General features: G+C 41.5%; 1 protein-coding gene across 1 annotated transcript in view; it reads left to right on the top strand.

Moving 5' to 3' along the window:
- SLC13A5 (solute carrier family 13 member 5) overlaps positions 1 to 18,454 on the top strand; it is a 30,449-nt gene extending 11,995 nt beyond the window's left edge. Inside the window, exons 5-12 of the mRNA XM_014067266.2 lie at positions 4,202 to 4,364; positions 5,050 to 5,172; positions 5,462 to 5,674; positions 6,431 to 6,552; positions 7,328 to 7,446; positions 12,671 to 12,832; positions 14,862 to 14,999; positions 16,369 to 18,454. Of these exons, the coding sequence (XP_013922741.2) occupies positions 4,202 to 4,364; positions 5,050 to 5,172; positions 5,462 to 5,674; positions 6,431 to 6,552; positions 7,328 to 7,446; positions 12,671 to 12,832; positions 14,862 to 14,999; positions 16,369 to 16,497 (1,169 nt within the window). The 3' untranslated portion in view covers positions 16,498 to 18,454. The remainder of the gene's footprint in view (positions 1 to 4,201; positions 4,365 to 5,049; positions 5,173 to 5,461; positions 5,675 to 6,430; positions 6,553 to 7,327; positions 7,447 to 12,670; positions 12,833 to 14,861; positions 15,000 to 16,368) is intronic.
- The last annotated feature ends 3,048 nt before the right edge of the window (positions 18,455 to 21,502 follow it).

Below are 21,502 nucleotides of genomic sequence, written 5' to 3'. Positions count from 1 at the left end.
TAAAAAAAATTCAAGGAGGCATGTACAATAATAGTAGCAGAACATATAAATATGATCTTGTGTGTGGTGTAATGATTAAATGGTGGAATTTCTGTTCCAAAGCAAGGTAGTTACGCAAGTTGTATCTGATTTTATAACCTTTTTTGCCACGGTTTTTGGGCAAATCACTGCATTTGTTGTGAAAAGCTACTAGCCTTTTCTATGTACAATAATGAAATTTAATTGGAGTAGCATTAGAGTCTAAATGAAGATGGAAAATTTAATGAAAATGTCCATCCATAACCACCAGATTCATAGCTAAATAAAGATGTTTAAAAGTTATATGAAACCTCTGGATGATGTTTAGTAGACATTAATGAATGCAATACAATTATTAGACCACCATCTCATTAATGAATTGAAGTGTTGTAATTCTCATGCCCTTATCACCTGTTTAGACTACTGCAACATGTTTACATACGGGTGACTTTGAAAACAACTCAGAAGTTGCAGTTGATTAAAAATGCAGTATCTAACAGCTAATGGGAGGAATGGTATTGCACCGACACTGCAAGTTTGCAAGCCAAATTTCAATTGCTGGTTTTAATTTACAAAGCCTGCTCAGCAGCACCCTTGTCTTTTCAAGATTGTCTTTCTCCAAGAATTAACGTGTTCTTTACCATAATCCCAGCAAGGATAGCAGAGGGCCCATTCCACCTGAACTGAAAGGAAACGGAGCTCAGAAATGTATACATAACCTACCCCTCACACACAGGTGCTAGTTCAGTGATGGCCAACCTTTTTGTCATTCATATGTGCGCCCCTGCACCCCATTTTGAATCTAGCAGACCTTCCTGCAGCCTCTTGCTCCCTCATGCATGTGTGCACGTCTCCTGCATGCACCCTGCACCTACGCATGCATGGTAGAAAATCAGCTGACTTGTGGGAGGTGCGTGCTCATGCATGGTGGAGCTGAGTTGGGGTGACGGCAGTGGTGGGTTGCAGGCAGTACGCCCTGGTATGGGCATACCAATGTGTGCTGGGAATACCGGGTACCGTTCTAGTATGGTGCTCCGAAGGGCCCACCTGCCTGCCCACCATCCTTACCTGTATTTGAGCTCTTTGGCGCTTCCGTGCATGTGCACAGAGTGTACGGCACCTGCGCTCCACTGTTGAGCAGCTGGAGCATCATGGAGGTGTCGCGGAGCATCGCAGGAGGTAAGGATGCATGTGTGCGTTGTGCGTGCATGCTGTGCACGTTCATGTGGTGGACACTGGGTCCCGTTGCACTGTACCAGTTGCACCGGGATCCAGAATCCACCACTGGATGATGGCTCATTGCCCACAGAGAGGGCTTCATGTGCCACCTGTGGCATACTTGCCATAGGTTCGCCATCACAGTGCTAGCTCATTTCAGCTCATCCTAACCCAATAAATTAACTGCATTCTGCTTATGAAATAATTGCACCATCCCAGAAAGGTTTGACATTACCCACAATAGAGAAATGGATGCTGAAGATAATGGAGGCTTGTGGAGAAGGATAAATTAACTTCTTTGATTAGACAAAAGACCGTATCTATATTTATGGCTGACAGAAAATCCCTTATAGACTTTTTACATGAAATATAAAAAAAGTGCCCTTAGACTTTTAGTTTTGATGATCAGAACAAAAAGCCTGGATAATAGGGGGGAAATTGAGCCTTTTTATACTGTAATCATGGACTAAGAGATAATTTTGTAATTATACTTATATTTGCTACAATAGATAGCAGACTCTTCTTGTTACTCTTTCTTTCTGCACTTTTGCTTTTTTCCTTCCTTTTTCCTTCCATCTTTTGCTTTTTTAATCTGTATTACTTTGTGTTCTTATGTTATGTGTAACACTTTTAATAAAAATTATTTTAAAAATTTCATCATCCCAGAACGCAAGGTTAAACAGACTGCCCTGAAAAAAGAAAAGTGGTTTAATTATGGTATTTTGGGTCTTGCTGCTAAAAAAAACCTTCATTAAACAACTTGTTCTTGCAAATTACATCGAGACAGATAGGAAAAAGCATGATTTTATTAGCACTTCATGCCAAAGATCCTTCTTACTGAGATAAATGCAGGATATATAGACCCATATTGTGGATTTGAAAAATCTAATCACAGCAAATGCTGTGAGTGAGTCTAATCTTGAATATCTTTATTTCATTTCAACATTGTTTCAACATCTATGACCTGCTGTTTCCCAGGATTTTTGAATACATTTTCATGTGATTTAATAACTAAAGATTTAAACTCTGCCATGCTCCTGTCTGAGTCTTTACCTCACGTTCAAGTTACTGTTTCGATTCATCCACTGAAATCACGACTTACATAAATAAATTCAGTTATTCTAAAAGAGTTCTAACTCATCAACTATTTAACTCATCAAGCTATTCTCCAAAGCACCTGAGGGCAAGACAAGGAGCAATAGGTGGAAACTAATCAAGGAGAGAAGCAACTTAGAATTAAGAAGAAATTTCCTGATAGAAAAATTAATCAGTGGAACAACTTGTCTCCAGAAAATTGTGGAAGTTTTTAAGAAGAGATTGGATAACCATTTGTCTGGAGTGGTGAAGGGTTTCCTGCCTAAGCAGGGAATTGGACTAGAAGACCTCCAAGGTCCCTTCCAGCTCTGTTATTCTATTGTATTGCATTGTATTCTATTCTATTCTAGTCTAGTCTAGTCTAGTTTAGTCTAGTCTAGTCGATTATTCTATTCTATTCTATTCTAACTCTGAGCATAATGGCTTTTTAAACATCTTCATGTCTGAAGTCGAAGAAATACTGGAACTCTGCTTTATTAATATAGGCTGTAGTAACAGAATTTTGAAAGCCCAGCAGTGTTTCTCCTTCCTACCCTCTACCCTCTACATGGCTGCCTCCTGGGGTATTCTGGGACTTGAAGTCCACATAGCCTAAAGTTGCCAAAGTTGCGACACATTACTCTCATATCAAAGAGAGTCAAGGCAGGGCAATCTTTCTTTTTCATACTTTCCTGTTGCCCCAGACTGTTCCCATGTTTTACTAATAGTTGCTGCAAGCTCATCTCTACACTCCTCTACCCCTCAATTCTGTGAAGTTTTTCTTTTCTCTCTAAAAATTGAAGGTGGTGGTTGGATCAATTTCTCTATCTTTTTGCCTTTGGACCCATAATTTATCACTATAGAGCAATAACATAAATGGAGATAAACAAAAGGTGTTTTCTGCTTACTAACGCAATAATAAAGCAGTCAAAGATAAGGAGACTGCCACCTAGACACTGGAGAGGTTCCAAGCCATCATCCACCATCTCAGCCAGAGAGGACAAATTGTTCTCCAATATTCCAGACCCCACAACCTTCTTTCCTTAGAGCAGTGTTTCTCAACCTTGGTGACTTTAAGGCCTGTGAACTTCAACTCCCAGAATCCCCCAGCCAGCATAGCTGGCTGGGGGATTCTGGGAGTTCAAGTCCACAGGACCTAAAGTCACCAAGGTTGAGAAACACTGCCTTAGAGTGATACACCATGTTAAGCCTTGGTTCTGTTAACTATGCTTGTCTAAATAGGGCCCAATTTAATTCACACATTGTATCACAAGATTGGGGAATATAGTACAGAAATTCAACAAATGAATAAACCAAAGCTGGTAAACCACAGTAGCTGAGTTCATGCGCCTGTAACAGGCCACAGTGTGGCTTATTGCAATGTGTAAATTGAGCCCCTGTGGATTAACATATTAAATATGTTGGCATTTTTGTGACAAAACCGATGAATCCAATTAAAATCTGAAAGATTATATTTTAAATCTTTCTGTTCAGCCCACCAGTTTCCAGCTTGGAAAGGAAAAAAAATTGCCTGGGAACAGTTCTCACTGATGAAATCTAAAGCAAATTGTTTGCTGGCAGAAGATATAATCATGTTTGTTGATGTTAGATGGCTAAATACCCACCCACCTGTAAACTCTATAGACTACTAGAAGCTATCAGTCATGCATAATGAAATCTCCATGTTCAGAGAGAATACATTTCCAGATAGGCAGATGTTTAGGACAGATAACGAAGAAGCTATCTCTCTGGCTTTTGAACTTTGAGAGCAGGTATTGGGAGCCTAACTGAAAACTGTTCTTCTGCTGTTCATTTTGTGCTCTACTGTTTCTTCTCATCTCAAGGGTGATTTTTAGTAGGCCAAGCAGTTCTTGTTTTTCTCCATCTGTAGGCAATGGATACCTTCCTGATGATTCTCAAGAGCAAGACAGGATAGAAAAGAAGCGCACTAACAAGGGAATGACTCTATGTGTGTGTTACGCAGCAAGCATTGGTGGGACAGCCACCCTTACAGGGACTGGCCCTAACTTGGTCCTGAAAGGTCAGATGAATCAGTAAGTGCCCTAGTGACTTATGATTTTTGAAACCAGAGTGGGAAGTGGTTTCCCTTATCTTGAGGACTCATTCGTTCCTCCTGGGATCCCAACTGAGGTTATGTTCCTTGTAATTGTCAACCGTCACCGAGAAATGCATTTTCCCAAGGTCATATGAAAGCACCCACCCAAATCTTGCCCATTGGGTTCCCTTTTGTGAAAGAGGACACGATCCTTTTGGTGGGATTCAAATAATTCAACAACCGGTTCTCTGCCCTAATGACCAGCTGGGTAGGCGTGGCTCGGTGGTCATGAGACTGGGTGGGCGCGGCCAACTCAACATCTCTCACGTCGATGGGTGCTTCGCCTTAGTTGTTACAATGTAATAAGGGTTAACTGGAGAGGCAGATTCTGTAAGCAGGGCAACAACACCAGAATGTTTCTTTCCTGCCTTCCTTACAGGATTAGCCCTGTAAAGTGAAAAAACAAAACAAAATGAGATTTCTTCCAACAACCGGTTCTCCGAACTGCTTAGAAAGTTAACAACTGGTTCTCCTGAATAGGTGCGAACCAGCTGAATCCCACCACTGGCTAGCACCCCATTATGTGGGCTTCCCAGAGTTGACCCATCCCAATCTACCTTCAGTGTGCCAAAGGCCACTAGATCAGGGCACAATCACATCTTTTTCTTTCTTTCTGCAAACAGATTGTTTCCCAGAAATGATGACATCGTGAATTTCGCTTCCTGGTTTGGATTTGCTTTTCCCAATATGTTATTGATGCTGGCGCTGGCCTGGTTTTGGCTTCAGTTTTCCTTTATAGGATTCAAGTAAGTTTTTGGGCAAATGAATGAATATTGTGTTGCCAAAGGCATCTGGATTGCATCTGGAAACCAATAGGGAGCTAGTGTAAAGCCTGCAGCACCACCAGAACTCTTGGGCCATTGCATTCTGGCCAGCTGAAGGTTCTGAGTGATCTTCAAAGGTAGCCCATGTAAAGTACACAGATTAGTGTCAGAGAATGCTGACAACTGTTCATCTGTCCTTTAAACCATTTAGCAAAAAAAAAAAAAAAAAAAAGCCTAGCCAGCCAGCTTGACCATTCACTTGTGCTTTCAGCTTTAGGAAAACCTGGGGTTGTGGAAGCCAAAAGTCTGAGAAAGAGAAGGCTGCTCTTAACGTGCTGAAGGAGGAATACCGAAAATTGGGGCCCATCTCCTTCGCTGAAATCAGTGTCCTCATGAATTTCACACTGCTCATTCTCCTCTGGTTCACCCGAGATCCAGGCTTCGTCCCAGGCTGGGCAACTTTTCTCTTCAATAAAGACAAAGAGTGAGTGGGTATTATAACTGCCTTGCAAAGACAGAGACTACCTTGAGAGAGCTTTGAGTACCTTCCCAGATGGCACAGAGCTTATGGTTGATAGTGAATCGGCAGAGCATCGCTGCACTTGCATATGTTGAAGACATACATGTAAATTAGCACCATCCACTCCAGAGGGAGGAAAAGCAGAGAATTTGTAAGGAGGTTTGCTGCAACTCAGGCTTTATAATACAATGATTAGCATGGAGCACCCTGTCATCCTGTACTGAATTCAAATCTCTGCTTAGCTGTGAGTAAACAGTTTGGGCAAACCCTGCCTCTCTCTGCAGGATGTTTATAAGATAATACAGTGGACATCATCCTAACCTATTTGGAGAGAGGTCAGGAGATAGCATCAGATTCATGACAAATATTGACCCAAGTCAGTCGTACAATTGATCTGGAAGTTGTTTATATTTCAAAGTTGAAACACAGACATTAGGTTAATTGAGGCAAAGTTGAGGGAAATCTTATTGATTTGCTAAATCGCCACCAAACAGAGCATTATATACACGTACTCCAGGAGAGATTGAGGGCTGAGGGATGGCGATCTTGATTCCCATCATACAGAGGGCTCACTTGTGCGCACTTCAAGATGTTTAGTAGCTGGGCTCAGGAAGGATGAACCTTTCCCACTGGTTGATAGGTTGCTTCAGGGGCTGAAAAAAATTAAGATGGGCCTCAGTTCTCAGGTCTCCTTTATCTTTTTTCTAAAATTCATTCCAGGTATGTAACTGACGCCACGGTGGCCATGTTTGTGGCCTTACTGCTCTTCATTCTTCCTTCCATGAGGCCCAGATGTGGTTTCCACAGCCAGAAAAGCTGTGATTTGGAAGAGGCTGAGGAAGGTAAAGACGATGAACATCACTACTTTTCTCCTTCATTCCTGGAAACTTTCAGGAAGCTTTTTTCCCCATCTTTGAACTACGGAAGAGCAGTTTCTTCACAAGAAGCAGGGTAGGAAGGAGATTGCTCTTCAGGGGATGGAATCAGAAGGCTTTTGAGGCCTAGGCCGCTGTGTGATGCTCCATGTTGCCGCATTGAATGGAATGATCCTGTTCACATGGAGACATGAGTCATGCGGGGACTCAACAAGTTTGAGGATACTTCAAAAATGTCTCAGAAGTGCTTCAGAACCTATAAGTTAGGCCGAAGAAAAAAAAAAAACCGTTGTTTTAATGCCTGGAAGGGAGGTGTTGTTCTTGCTTGTGTGAAAAGCATTTATTCCAAAGTATTTTTGAAATGTGCATATTCCCTACTGTCGCAAGTATATTATGACTAGAATAAAAACCCAATCAGAATGAGTGGACGTGGGTAAAGCAGGAGTAGTTTTAGATCAAAAGGCTGAGAGAGAAATATAAAATAGCTACTCCTTGTTGACTAGGCATCTATACGTGTTGCTGTTTGGGGAATGTTCTGATTGTATCCGAAACATAAACAATTGATACTATTCTCCAGACTACTTCAACAGGGGAGTGTAGACAAAACATGCATTCCTCACAATGGCATTAAGCCTTTCATCTACTTTCTTGGAAAGAAAGAATTGGTATTGGAAATAAAGTATTTCCTCCTCTGACCCCAGGCCCCTTCCGAGACATCTAGCTTATTCTGCTCTTTCTACAGATATGAAGGAACAATTTTTCCCACCCCCGTTGCTGGATTGGAAAACTGTTCAGAAGAAGTTGCCTTGGAATATTGTGCTGCTACTTGGAGGTGGCTTTGCTTTGGCCAATGGGAGTGATGTAAGTCCTTGGCACTTGTTTCCTACATGTAATGCTTAAACTCCGTTGCAAGAGGAATTCTGTTTGGTAGCATTCATCCTACAATGGGAAACCCAGTCCATTCACAATGGTTGCACCTTACCCACATGGATCAGTGTAATAAGGCAGAATCGCTGGCTGCATTATTACATGCTGCTTGCATGTAATTGTTTTTTTGTGGTTTAACATATTTTGCAAACCTGATCCAATCTATGGTGGAAATCTCATGGCTGTAGTTACCAGGTTGAGTGTTGTTGTTGTTTTTGTGAACCCAGCCTTCTGAGCTCTTTTCCTATCCTACTGTGCTTTGTTCATATAACACCGTGATTAAATTGACATCCTTCTCTGTATGTGCATGGAGTCCTATATTTCTACACGGTTTCTATATTTCTACATAAATTAAGCAAACAGGTAGGGGTTGTAAATTGAGTTAAACCACACAAACAAAGTTAACACTAATTATTCATAGTATATTGTGTGAGCGCAGCTGCCAAATTTTAATTGAATTGGTTACAGCAGGGATGTCAAACTCGTGGTGTAATGTTGTCGTCATGTGATGTATTGCGATCTTTCCTCCCCTTTGGTAAACCAGGCATGGGCATCAGGTATGAAATCCTCTTACCTTCACTACTGGTTCAGAATCAGGAGCACACCTGCGCTCACTTGCTCGTGCACGGTGCTTCTGCGCATAAGCAGAGCGCCCATGATGACGTCTGGGCAGGTTGTCTGGAGCCTCCCACCACCACTACCGGTTCGCCCAAACGGGGGTGAATCAACAGAATACCACCTCTGGTGGGCATGGCCAGTGCGTGATGCATCTGGGCCGCGGGCTACACCCCTGGGTTAAAGTATGTTTAATTAGAAATTTGGCAGCTGCACTCACATAACATACTAAGCATGATTAGTTTTGTGGAGATAGAGCTTATGCAATGGATGGACCCAGCCACTATGGTTTATAAAGCATGCTTTATTTCTTAGTGTGATGTATAAACTCAGCCGTTGTAGCTTGTTCAAACTATGGTTAAATAAAACACTGGTTCTGTCCATACACAACCCTGGTTATTTTTCAGCTGACCTCTAAATTAGAAATCACCAACTTATTCTGTTTGCATAAAACTTGCTCAGGATCCAAATTAAGCCCTATTGATAGCAATCAATCTGCTGTGAGGAGCAGATTTTTCCTTAACAACAACAAAAAAAAAACATCTTCCCTTGGACTGTACAGTGCAGAGGGTTAGATTATGAGCCACGGTGGCGCAGTGGTTAGAGTGCAGTACTGCAGGCTACTTCTGCTGACTGCCGGCTGCGTGCAATTTGGCAGTTCAAATCTCACCAGGCTGAAAGTTGACTCAGGCTTTCATCCTTCCAAGCTGGGTAAAATGAGGACCTGGATTGTTGGTGGCAGTAAACAGCTTAGAGAGGCACTGGGAAGCGGTATATAAGTCTAAGTGCTACTGCTCTGCTATTTTCCTCTGGTCTAATGTAGAGTTTTCAGTGAAGAGGTACCAATATGTCTCAAATGATTGCTTGATGTCTATGGAGATCAGTGGTGGGATTCAGCCAGTTCGCACCTTTTTGGGATGTGAGTGATGTTGAGTTGGCCACACCCACACCCATCTAGTCACATGACCACCGAGCCCCAACTATCTAGCTGGTCATTAGGGCAGAGAACAGGTTGTTAAATTATTTGAATCCCACCACTGATGGAGATACATATGGCTTCCACTCTTTAAGCATTCTGGGAGTTTGTTAAGGACCTGGTTCTGTTCCCAGCCCTGAGATTGGACTGTCTGCAGAGCCCCTGTTGAATTTTGGGGGATGCTACTTGTGTAGTCCTTAAAATATCATAAATCAACCATGTGGCCTCAAAATCCAAGACATAAACAAACAAACCAACAAAGTATAATTTCTGTTCCTACTCATGAAGCCCCAATTCATGTTTGTAGGTAATATTAGGGCATCCTGGGCTTTAAATACAGTTTAGAAAAGCGAAAGACCAACATCTTATGACATAGGGGTTTGAAGCTCTTGGGTAAAGTTGTCCTACGTTTTCTGGAGAAGCCTTGATTACAAAACAAGTGACGTTCTCGTGTGCAGCTTGGACCAGCACACTGCACCGATCCATTAGCACATTCTGCTTTGCTTTTCCAGAAAACGTGGCTGCTGTGTGCAAGTGTGGCTGCTAACAGCAAACCACTCAGGACTCTGCATATGAGCTTCTGTGGGGTTCAAGAGAGCTGCCCACCCTGCTGCCTGGCACCTAACCACAGTGCTTCTGCCTGAATGGCAGGCAGCTGCCGTTTGCATTCAGATGGCATCAGGACTAGGAGAACTTGACCTAAATTTAGCTTTTGGGAAGCAGCATCTAATAGCTAGGCTGCAAGCTTGTTGGTTATTCAGCATGGCTCATCTGGCAACATTTTAAATTGTAGGTTTAATTCAAAAATACCAGCCATTCAAATTGAGCAGTCAGTGACTGTAAGGAACAGGGTGCCCTTGTTCTCCCCCGCAAAGAGCTTTGGCAGGAGAGAGAAACACAGGAGCCAGACAAAGAGGTTCCTGTGCCTCCCAGCCAGGCACATCCCTTCTTTTGGGGTTGATGCCTCGCAGAGCATATGGTCACCCAAAAGATCTTGCTGCTCATATTCTGATGTGTTTTGGGTTATAGTTGAGCTCTGGCTGACTAGAAGCAGACCAGTGGTGGGTTCCCATTTTTTTTTTTACTACCAGTTTGCTTGTGCGTGCGTGCCTAACACTTCTAGGCCAGTGTTTTTCAACCTTGGCAACTTGAAGATGTCTGGACTTCAACTCCCAGAATTCCCCAGCCAGCATTCGCTGGCTGGGGAATTCTGGGAGTTGAAGTCCAGACATCTTCAAGTTGCCAAGGTTGAAAAACACTGTTCTAGGCATGCACAGAAACTTCTGCATATGTGCAGAAGTGTTCAGGAAGGTGGGCAGGACTTCCTGCTGCTGCCACTACCAGTTCGTCCGATCCGGCCAAACCAGCAGAAACCCACCTCTGAAGCAGACACTCTGAGCTTTTTTCTCTATAGCTGGCAAATACATATTGTAGATTACTGTCATAGCTTTAAGGCAGTGGTGGGATTCAAAAAAAATTATGACCAGTTCTGTAGGCATGGCTTGGTGGGCGTGGCATGGGAAGGATACTGCAAAATCCCCATTCCCTCCCACCCCACTAACCTGCTTTCCAGCAGGGCAACAAAAGAAGACCCAGCCAATCAGCTGGGACTCGGGTCACAGTGAGTAGATCGGAGACGGGGCCACCCATAGGTGGTATTTGCCGAACTACTCAAAATTCCTGCTATCGGTTCGCCAGAACCAGTCAGAACTGGCTGAATATCACCTCTGCTTTAAGGAGAATAGGAAAATTCTCCCGCGCACACCTCATGGATGTGGAAAGAGTTGCATGAGGATTTTATGTGGCTCCCATGGAACTGGACATCGCTTCCTTTGTATATGTGAAGAATATATAGTACATTTTGCATCTCATGGAATAAAAATTGAGATTCCTGCTTTCCCTCTTAGGCAAAAAAAAATGTTTGGTGAGACATAAGGAAGGGTTCGTGAGATTCCTTACTAAGCTATGTTTGCCTAATAGAGCACTTGCAGTAGCCATCAAGTAAGCAGCTGGGATGGGGAAAAAATAGTGCATGGAATAATAATGCATCCAATAGAATATCCGTAGATCTGAGTTGAACCATTACCCAGCTAGATAACATCATGCACTGTTGATGTTTTCTAGTCAGATAACGAAACATCTGCAAGCAAACAACCAAGCTCGGAGAGCACCAAGGTCTCCGTAATGTTATGTAGCAATAGCACTTAGACTTACGTACCGCTTCATAGTGCTTTTAAGGCCCTCTCTAAGCGATTTACAAAGCCAGCATGTTGCCCCCAACAATCTGGCTCCTCATTTCGGAAGGATGGAAGGCTGAGTCAATAGCCTTAAGTTTGTGGCTTAGAAATGAACCCATTATTTTTCGAAAAAGCAGCTTTGTTATGGAGGGATGGCTAAATTCTGCCCACTCTTTGTAAGAACAGTTTTGATGGTTTAGAACTGAATTAAGTGCGTTAATTCAGTAATCAGGGGTGGTGTATGTGTGAACGCAGCCATAGATTTGGAAGGGATCTTAGACATCATATACATCCAATCTCCCAATCAGCCAAAGGTGTCAGTACATCTTCCTTGACTAAATTGCTGTTTAAGCTCCACCAGAGAGTGGGTTTGGTGGAGTGTTTCAGGCTAAGAACTGGGAGACTGAGAGTTCTAGGCCTGCCTTAGACACAAGGCCTCCCTGGTGACATTGGGGCCAGTCACTTTCTCTCAGCCCTAGGAAGCAGACAATGGGAAACCACTTTGGAAAAACTTTGCCAGGAAAACTGAAGGGCCTTGTCCAGGAAGTCTTCAAGATCAGACACAAATGAAAGAGGGCAAAAAACCCCTTTCCAGCAATGAGATCGCCCATTACTTTCCAGAGTAGACTGTTGTTAGGTGATTTCTTTTGAGGATTACTAAAAATTGTGATTTTCTGCAATTCCTACTACCTGGTTCTAGTTCTTCCCTCTGAGGCAGTAGAAAACAGATATTCTTCCTCTTCTCCTCCAATGTGATTGATGTGAAAATCATCTGTTTTCTAGGCTGAACATACACAGACATGATTTCCACTCTTCTGATCTGAATATTGTATTATGGGCCTTCTGATAGCCAGTAGTTGTTTGGCCCTAGACCAACTATACAGAGATATACTCTTTATGAATTTGGAAGTTCTATTTAAACCTGAGGGTGAACAGTTGTTGATAAAAAAAATTTCTCCACCATTAAATAGAAGTTGACTTTTAGCTAGCTACCACGTAAGGATTTATGTTTCATCTTTGCAGGGCACAATCTTTCTTCATAGTCAAGAGAGGAATATGCCTGGATTTGCACTGGTTTACATTAAAATGGGTTGGGTGGATTGTAGTTCAGCATATTGTAGCAACTCAGCCACTGTGATAATATGTTGGGTAAGTTACTCCATCGCATTAAGCCAAACTTGACTTATTTATTTGGGCAAATCATATTCCTAAATACAGCTATTCCATTTTAAAAACCGAGATCTTGGGAATTATATGAATTTAGTCTTTGTAATGTTTTTATTTTAGGGGATTTTCTTTCTAACTCAGTTTTCCTCCTTTTATTTACCAGGCTTCGGGGCTGTCCAGATGGCTGGGGAATCAGATGACACCACTACATACTATTCCTCCCTGGGCCATTGCAGTTGTTCTCTCTATCGTCATCGCCATTTTCACCGAATGTACCAGTAACGTGGCCACAGCCACCCTCTTCCTGCCCGTCTTTGCATCATTGGTAAAGCTCTTTTCATGGCCTACATTTATTTTGAAGATTTTGTTTTGTAACACATAATACAACCATTTCAGCAAGATGCATGAATGATCCACAGGCTTCCAGATTAGGTGCTTGGGGATCATCCAGTGTTTTTTATGGGATCAGATTCAGTTTGTAGCTCCAAGAGGTGACTTATCTTTGATTAATTGAACGTAGCAGGACCAAATGGGTGATGTGTTGCTTTGATAACTTAATCAATGTGCATAGTTACAAAGAAGACGATCCATTACTAAAGTAACATACACACAATATTTCAACACAAGGAATAGGAAAGGAAGAAAGTAAAATCAAGGGTAAACAGCTGTAGAAGGTACATTTATTTCAGTTATGTATTTATAGCTATGCTCACACAATAATACATATATAATCAGATCTGTTAACTAAATAAGCTAACAGTTGCATTCCTACAGCAAGGTAGCCTTGGTTAATTTTTTTGTGATGTTCTATCTTGTGTGAAATTTAGTTTATGGCTCAGCGTTTATGCAAATTCAGACAATGGGTTAATTCAGAAACCAGGTGACACATGTTATGTGAACAAAACAATGGAGCAGGATGTTAGAATAAGGGACTGGCCAGCATGACCATGAGAACAATAACATTGTAGAGAAATTTGGAAGAACAAGGGAGTAAAGCAGATTTAAATGGAAGGGAAAATAAAACAGGATAGAAATATTGAGGGAGCTTTTGAATTGATTGACTAAATATTTATGATTCCTTTGTTTGTATATGGAGACAATCTTTCTCAGAGCAGTTGCCCTCAATCATGCTTCATTTTTTCAATACAATCTGATCACATAGCACTTAGACTTATATACTGCTTCACAGTGCTTTATAGCCCTCTCTAAGCAGTTTACAGAGTCAGCATATTGCTCCCAACAATCTGGGTCCTCATTTTACTGACCTCGGAAGGATGGAAGGATGGGTCAATCTTGAGCCAGTGGAACTTGAACTGCCAAACTGCTGTCAATCAGCAGTCCGCAGAAGTAGTCTGCAGTACTTCACTCTAACCACTATGTCACCACGGCTCAAATTGCAAGATAGAATTCTTTATTGGCCAAGTGTGATTGGGCACACAAGGAAATTGTCTCCAGTGCATAACTGCAGCAACTACATATTGTATGAGATTACGATGTGAGGGGAGGTATATTTTTGATGTAGAAATTGCTGTTTTCAGGATTTCTTCCTAATTTGGAGAGAGGTCCATTGTTTTGAATTGTGGGAAGAGCTACCCTTGGAATTACAGCTTGTTGGAGAGTTGTTTAATACCATATCAATTCTGTCCAGCAGCTTTTTATGCCAAGGCAATGCTCTTATGGGACAACTGTGCTTCTGAAATTATTTTGTTCTTTTTCTGGTGTGGCAGTCAAGAGACTAATATACATTAATTTGGTCCTTTAAGACACAACTGATGATGACATCAACCTTGACTTTTGTTTATCACTTCTGAAAGGAGTACAAAATCCTTGGCCGGCTTCACCAACTGTTTCCCTTATGACGTGTTTCTGCCCTGGAAGTAGTTTGAGAAAGGATAGAGGGAGCCTCTAAAACAGGAGTGTCAAACTCAATTTAATTGAAGGCCGCATCAGGGTTATGTTGGACCTTGGAGGGCCAGGGTGGGCGTGACCAGCTCAACGTCACTCGTGTCAGGGGTACATGTAGTGATCCAAGCACTCTGGCAGTGAAAACGAGCTCTGTTTTCAGCTGCAACAGCCTCCTGCAGCCCTTTGCCAGCCAAAATGGAGCTCCCAAGCTCTGTTTTCAGCTGCAATGGCTTCCTGCAACCCTTTGCCAGCCAAAATAGCCCAAAATGCACCATGGGCTGGTCCTTTGCTGTTTACAGGGTGGATCCAGCCCATGGGCCTTGAGTTTGACACCCATCTAAAACATTCCTTTACTGCTTCAAACCAGCATATATTTCCACATGTCAGTTCAATACTGTAAATGTTTCTCTCCCTTCTTTCCCTTTCCTTCTCTGTTTTTGTCTGTCTAGTCACAGTCCATTGAAGTCAACCCTTTGTACATCATGATCCCAGCCACTCTTAGTGCTTCATTCGCCTTCATGCTTCCTGTAGCAACCCCTCCAAACGCCATTGTATTCTCATACGGCCATATCCGCGTATCTGACATGGTAAGCTGGCAGTTTTGCTTTCAACTGAAGCGTCCACATCCAAGTTTTTAGAAAGAAGGCAAGGGTTGGGGTTGGGAGGCACAAGAGGTATTTCCAACATCCTGGGGGCCAGCCAAAATATAAAAGCTGAAATTATTTATTTGATTGAAAGGGATTTAAGCTATCAAGTTTATACTGTAACTCTGGGTAAACTTCCTTTGAGTTAGTAATGCTATAATAACTTCAAGGATATGTCCAGCTGACAGGAATATAGAAATGAAATCCATTTTTAAAGATTTTTCAATCTAATTTTCATTCTTGGGGTGTTTTTTTATGTCCCATGGAAATAGCAACCAGATCCAACTTTCATTTGATTTTCAGTATCCATCAGGGTAAAGCTAGGTGTTGTGTTGCCATTGCATTTTGGTTTAAATTGACTCAAATAAAATACATTTTTCATCCTGAACTTGCTTTCTTTTGAGAGTATGCCTTTAGGCACATCACTCAAAGTGCTTACGTGTCTGTCAGAAGAGGCTGTACACACTTGTTGTGTGCAAAGGCTCACACAAGAGGCAGTGTCTGTAAAGCCAGATAAATTTTTATTCAACTGGAATGTGGACTTAAATAAAAGTACTGTTCTGAAAAAAAAATGGATTTGTTCTCCTTTTGAAAAATAAAACTAGAGTTTCAATTTGGTGTCCAAGCGTAAATTTTGAGGCATTCCTATTACTAATTTAGAACTTGTTGAAATACCACCCTTTACTTTTTGTAAAGTGGGATATAAATAAATTACTGTTACCACCAGAAAGCTCAGTGGTTGTTCAGTGATACATATCCATTCTAACCTTCCAGTTTCCATAGAACCAGAGTCGTAACTCCCACTTTGAAGGCAGAAAATAAATTAGGAAGGAGCAATAACAAAATGGACCAAAAGCTCCCATCCTATCCCATAACAGCTTGTCCAGGTATTCCTGCAATTCAGCAGCATCGGATTCCCCCCCCCCTCTTTAGAATAAAATAGGGATATATCTCTGACGATTGAAACAATCTTGCATAATAGTGAATCTCAGTTAAATCTGAGCCTAGTTTGTGAGAAGTTCAGAAGGTCCAATGCTACCATTCACTTACGATGTTAAGTTCTAAATGGAGGGGGAGGTCGTTGGTGTTCATTTTGTTCTTTGGAATTTCCCAGAATATACAAAAGGGGGAGCAAAGGGCACTTGTACAATGTATTCCTGGAACAGGGAGAATGGTGTGATTCCCTTCCGTTATAAAAACGTCACAAACTGACATGGGCCTTATGACTCCTCCTCCTCTTGCTTGCTCTATGAATGAGCCACAGAACCTTTGGACTGCTCATTGTTTTCTTTGTTTTTCTCTCCCCCTCCAGGTTAAAACTGGAATTGTGATGAACATCATTGGAATTATTTGCGTAACTCTGGCCATCAACAGCTGGGGTCGTTTCATGTTCCAGTTAGACACTTTCCCCTCATGGGCAAATGGCACCTTAGGGAAGTGAAAACAAAGCCCAAAACATTCTGCACTTGTACGGACGTCCTGTTCCTTTCTCGCCCCAATTTTTCTCTCAAACCTTAGTAAACCCACTGAGGTCAATTTTTTTTTTTTTGTCCTGAGATGGGGCAGACCACCTGGAAAGTATTCCAGCTGCTGCTTCCAGAAGAATCTCTGAGCAAATATCTCAGTGGCATCTCTGCAGCCACTGCTTGCCCAGTTGTGCTTCCAGGCTAACCAGGAGCAGAATACGGGTTCTTTAGAGACAAAGCATGGTGACAAAAACTGCTATGCCTAAACATAGGAAGAAAGTGGCTTCAGAACAGACTAAAACTACGGTCATTAAGGTAAAACTGGGAGTATGTCAAGCACAGGCCTGATTAATTCCCCATATTGTCTGCGGTGGGCCTGCAAGTTAACCATTTTATGCGGCTCCTGCTGCCTGGCTAAACTCACTCACTCAGGCAAATCTTGTCTGGGAAGGCCCAGCAAATGTCTCAAGACAAGAAGAATGTCTCTTCCACACTGGCATGCTGATCTGGACTATATGGGCTAACAACAGCCTGCTGTGTTCTGATATTGGTAGTTCCTAGCCAGGCAGAAATGCAATTGTCTCTTCCCAACCCTTTGGCAGGCCCGGAGCTAGGCAGGTGTTAAGTGAAAAAGCAGAAGGGGATATGGATAGGCAAGGGTGAGCTTGAAAGGGAGAAAGTAAATGCAAAACAGTCAGAGCTAAACACGGGTAGCTTAATATGTTTAATATTATTTAAGTTGCCTTAAAATCAACGCAATGCAATTTTCATTTTGTGCATCTGACAAATATACATTTTACATACTGTATGTTGGTGCCTTTGAATTCAGTGGCTGGAAGGCAGCTGATCAGTGAGCTATTGGATAAAATCTTCCATTGAGAAAAGAGGCAGAGAGGACCTTCTTTAAAATGTTACATAAATATTCATGGAAAACATCTGGAGTATCCTCATATACATCCTATTTCTTCCCATTCCCTAAGTTCTCCTTGCCTGGCCTTCTGCCTATCAGAAGTCATGATTTCAAATGTTTCTTTGCAAGAGTCAGGAGGAAGGGCTTGGAACTTGGAACACAAATATATAAAGCAGATGTTTACATTAGTTTTCCTATAGTAGCTTGCCTGACTTTGGAAACTTGCAAGAATGAATGTCACAAAATAATAATTATTTTTTAATTGATGAACTTATTTGATGTTTTTCCTTGCTGTCTTCAGTGACTTTAAAATAAATTTTAATTCTTCAGTTAAAGATCCAATGATACCTAAATTTCCAATTCTGACAGATATTTATGTGATGAAGTTGAATAGCTGTACCCTTGAGTACTGAATAGGCAGGAAACCCTGTGACCTGATTCGTACACTGAGCCAAGCTATTACATGTTTGCTTTGTTTCAATACAGCATGTTGGATGAATCTGGCTATTGTGGCTTAGCCTGCAGTGTAAATACATGGATAGTCATACGATTCTTGAAATAGCTTATCCTGGCCAACTTCACTAGTGATTGTATGGAAAGTGGGATGCATTGCCTTCCAGGGTCATAAGGACTGGAGATTTCTGGCCATATAACTCCTGAGAAGAGACCAAAGGGTGATAGCTACCTCCTATCTTCCCTATTTCATATAGGTTCAATTGTAACATATCTCGTTATTCATTTTGTGAACTGGCACCATCAGCTTACATGGTGTTTGAGGGAATAGAGGCTGTGTACTCTAAGGGGAAAATCCTTGCAGGATCCCACCTCCTGGTCAGGGGTCTCAGTATTTTTCAGCCTTCTTGAAAGAGTGTGTGCATCAATGGGTACTGGGTTCAATTGTTCCTTTTTTAAAGTTCTCTTTATAAAGATTTTATCTTTCATGAACTTGTAACCAAGATTTTGTTGTTCTAACTTAACTATTATAAAAAAAAATAAAAGTAGTAATGGTTTCACCATCCCAAGACGGTTCTTGTTATCTGTCGTACCACACTGAGCTGTTTCAAAGAATAGCATAATATGAAGATAACTTTTCCTATTACCTGAATGAAGAAAATATCCAAGATTGGGAACATTTCTGAAGATGCAGCCACACAATTTCCTCCCTCCCTCTCTTCCCTTTCTTTCTCTATGTTATTGGTATCCAAAGGCTTCATATAGGCGCTACTCTTACAAAATTTGAGGGAAACCTAGAAAGCATTTAAACCATTATCGTGATTCCATATTGCATCATACAACTAGCCGATAACCCGGCATTGCCATTTATTTATAAGAGGAAAAATGTCCAGACCAAGCATAATTTTTAGTGTTGGATTTTCCCCCTTATCAGAGGGAGCCCCCTTGTGGAGTACTGTGAAGCCATTACCATGACAACTCCACTGTGCTGCACAGTAGAATCCATTTTATGACAGTACAGTAGAAGCCATTTTAAGGCACAACAGGCTGTATCTTAACAGAACCCAGAACTGAACAGGGGTTTTAGGGGTGTCTTACCCCCACATAAAAAAAGACTACAGGAGAATTCAGTGCTAACTCTTAATTTTTCACAGTTCTTCAAATAGCTAGCAGTGATGATAATGGACTCCTTTGGAGGTTACATATAATATTTCACCCTTCCCAAGGAGCTGATACAAGAGAAAGTGGTTCTGACAACCTTTGTGAAGAAAGTCCTCTAAACCAGTGTTTCTCAGTTCACATATGTGAAAGATGCTAAGTTTGAGAAATACCACTAATTCATCTAATAAAGCAACAAAAAAAATGGGGTGGGAGTTTCTTGTTGGGTGCTTTGATTGACTCTAAGGGATGCTTACATTACCCAATCCAAGACATTGTTCCCAGAGGGAGGGATGTTAATTTATGAAAGTGTTGTAAAACATGCAAGTACATGTACAATATATGAGGGATTATTTAATTTTTTAGCACAATGGGTAATTCTGCCCTGACTGGAGCAGAAGAAAGCTCCAGGTAACTAACATGTCATTTTCTTTAATATAGGCAGACTTATCAACATATTCCATCAATTTGGCCCACATCCCTCTGGGGCACCTACTATTCTTTGGGTTCAGTGCTCAAATTGCACCAATGTCTGGGAACACAGAACTAAAAGAATCTGAAACAGCTTCACATTATGAGAGATCTTTAGATGTGGCCAAAGGTTGACAGCAATACTTTTATGTAGTGCAACAATTGTAGGGATGTCGTGTACACAGCAGTATACTCAAAACAAAATACTCTGAGCTACAAAAAATACAAAAAAAGGCAACCAAAATAGTTAGGGGGTTAAAATTCCTCTCCATCTAGGAAAAGCAACAGTATTTGGGACTTTTTAATGTAGAAAGAAAGGTGTGTAAAAGCAGTATTTCTCAACGTTGACAGCTTTAGGTTGCTTAGACTTCAATTCCCAGAATTCCCTAACCAGCAAATCTTTTAGTATGGCTGGAGTGGTTTGTGCAGGGGTGGGTTCTTCCCGGCTTTACTGCTGGTTCAGTCACTCGCACGCTTCACTCTTGCACGAGCTTTGCATGCACATGCGCAGTTCAATTACAATTGTTCTGTGCATGCGCAGAACTAAAAAACAAGATGGCGGCGACGACGAAGGAACCAGTTCGGGGGCGTGGCAGGCCTGTGTCGCAGCCAGTTGTAGCGATCCAGGTGCCATACCACTACTGGTTCAGCCAAACTGGGCCAAACTGGTGAGAACTCACCACTGGGTTTGTGACTTTTTTCCATTAGCTATTCAGCAAGGGAGAAGGATAAACAGATTCTTCAATATCAGAAAAAAAGACAAAAGTGTTTGTTGAACAAGAAAAAAAACAGCATTCTTTTGGATTGGCTAATATTGAAGATTCTGACAGCCAAAGTCCAGCCAAGACCGTCTCATTTTCATTTCCTTGTTGTGGATGTTTGCCTCACAAAAGTTCTTGCAGAAAAGTTTTGTTTGCGTTAAGAAACTTTCATTACCCTTTTTTTACCTGGTAAGTTTCTGGTAATTGTTAACACAGGCACCACACCAAAGCGTTCAACACAAAATACACAGGATGGTATCTTGCTCAAAAAGAAACCAGCTCTATTTGCACTACATGTTAACTCATAAAAAGTCTAGTGAAAGTTAACAATAATGAAGCTTAGGTTGTTGGGGAAATGCATTGCTAAATGTTTAACTGATCTGGATTTGAATGTTCTATGGACTCAGCAATGTCGTGATGTTTGTTAATGTTCTTTCAATCAAATAAAATAAGAACAGCATTTCTCAACCATGGCATCTGGAAAATATGTGGACTTTAACGCCCAGAATTCCCATGCAAGCCATGCTGGCTTGCATGGGAATTCATAGAGTTAAAGTCCATGCATCTTCAAGCTGCCAACATTGAAGACGGACAATTCACACGGTGCAAAAAGCCAAAATGAAAAGCACAATGCAGTAAACAGACATATATTAAGACACGTTTTTCCCCCCCTAGAACTGCAAAGAAGAGACATCAACTGGTTGGGGCTAAAGAGAAAGCAGGAGCAGGAGAGAAGGCATAGCCTGAGCCAAAATCAGATTTGCAGAATACACATTACTGAGTCAAGGTCAGGATAACATGTTATGACTACGACAGGGCCCAGACAGGGGCAGGGAAAAAAAGTTGGTTTTAATACAAAAGAGACCCAGATTTAGCTCAGTCCTGATCAATTACGTTGCACAAACACAAAAACATAATCTACTGGGGGGCAGTGTCCAAGCCTTACCTAGTCAGTGGTCCAAAATGATCCAACAACCTACAACTGGAGATTGTGGCTGTATTCACAACTTTTTAAACTTAGTTACTATATTGACCTCTTATCTAGGTTTGCAAAATAGAGAACCATAGACGATATGAGTTAAATATTTGTAGTATCCTCAAAGAAATATTGTCTCCAGAAGATTAGACCACTGAAGAAAAATGCTAAGGCGAATATATGGCTATCACAAAAATGTGCTACTTTTAATGGTAATTTTTTAGCTGGATGGTAAAATGAAATTCTCTTTG

The sequence above is a fragment of the Thamnophis sirtalis genome, unplaced genomic scaffold (assembly GCF_051295495.1).
Source record: "Thamnophis sirtalis isolate CommonGarterSnake01/CBP01778 unplaced genomic scaffold, rThaSir2_p1.2 scaffold_6, whole genome shotgun sequence".
In the NCBI taxonomy this organism is placed as follows: Eukaryota; Metazoa; Chordata; class Lepidosauria; order Squamata; family Natricidae; genus Thamnophis; species Thamnophis sirtalis.
Note: the sequence above shows the minus strand (reverse complement) of the source record. Positions and strands in the feature narration are given on the sequence as shown.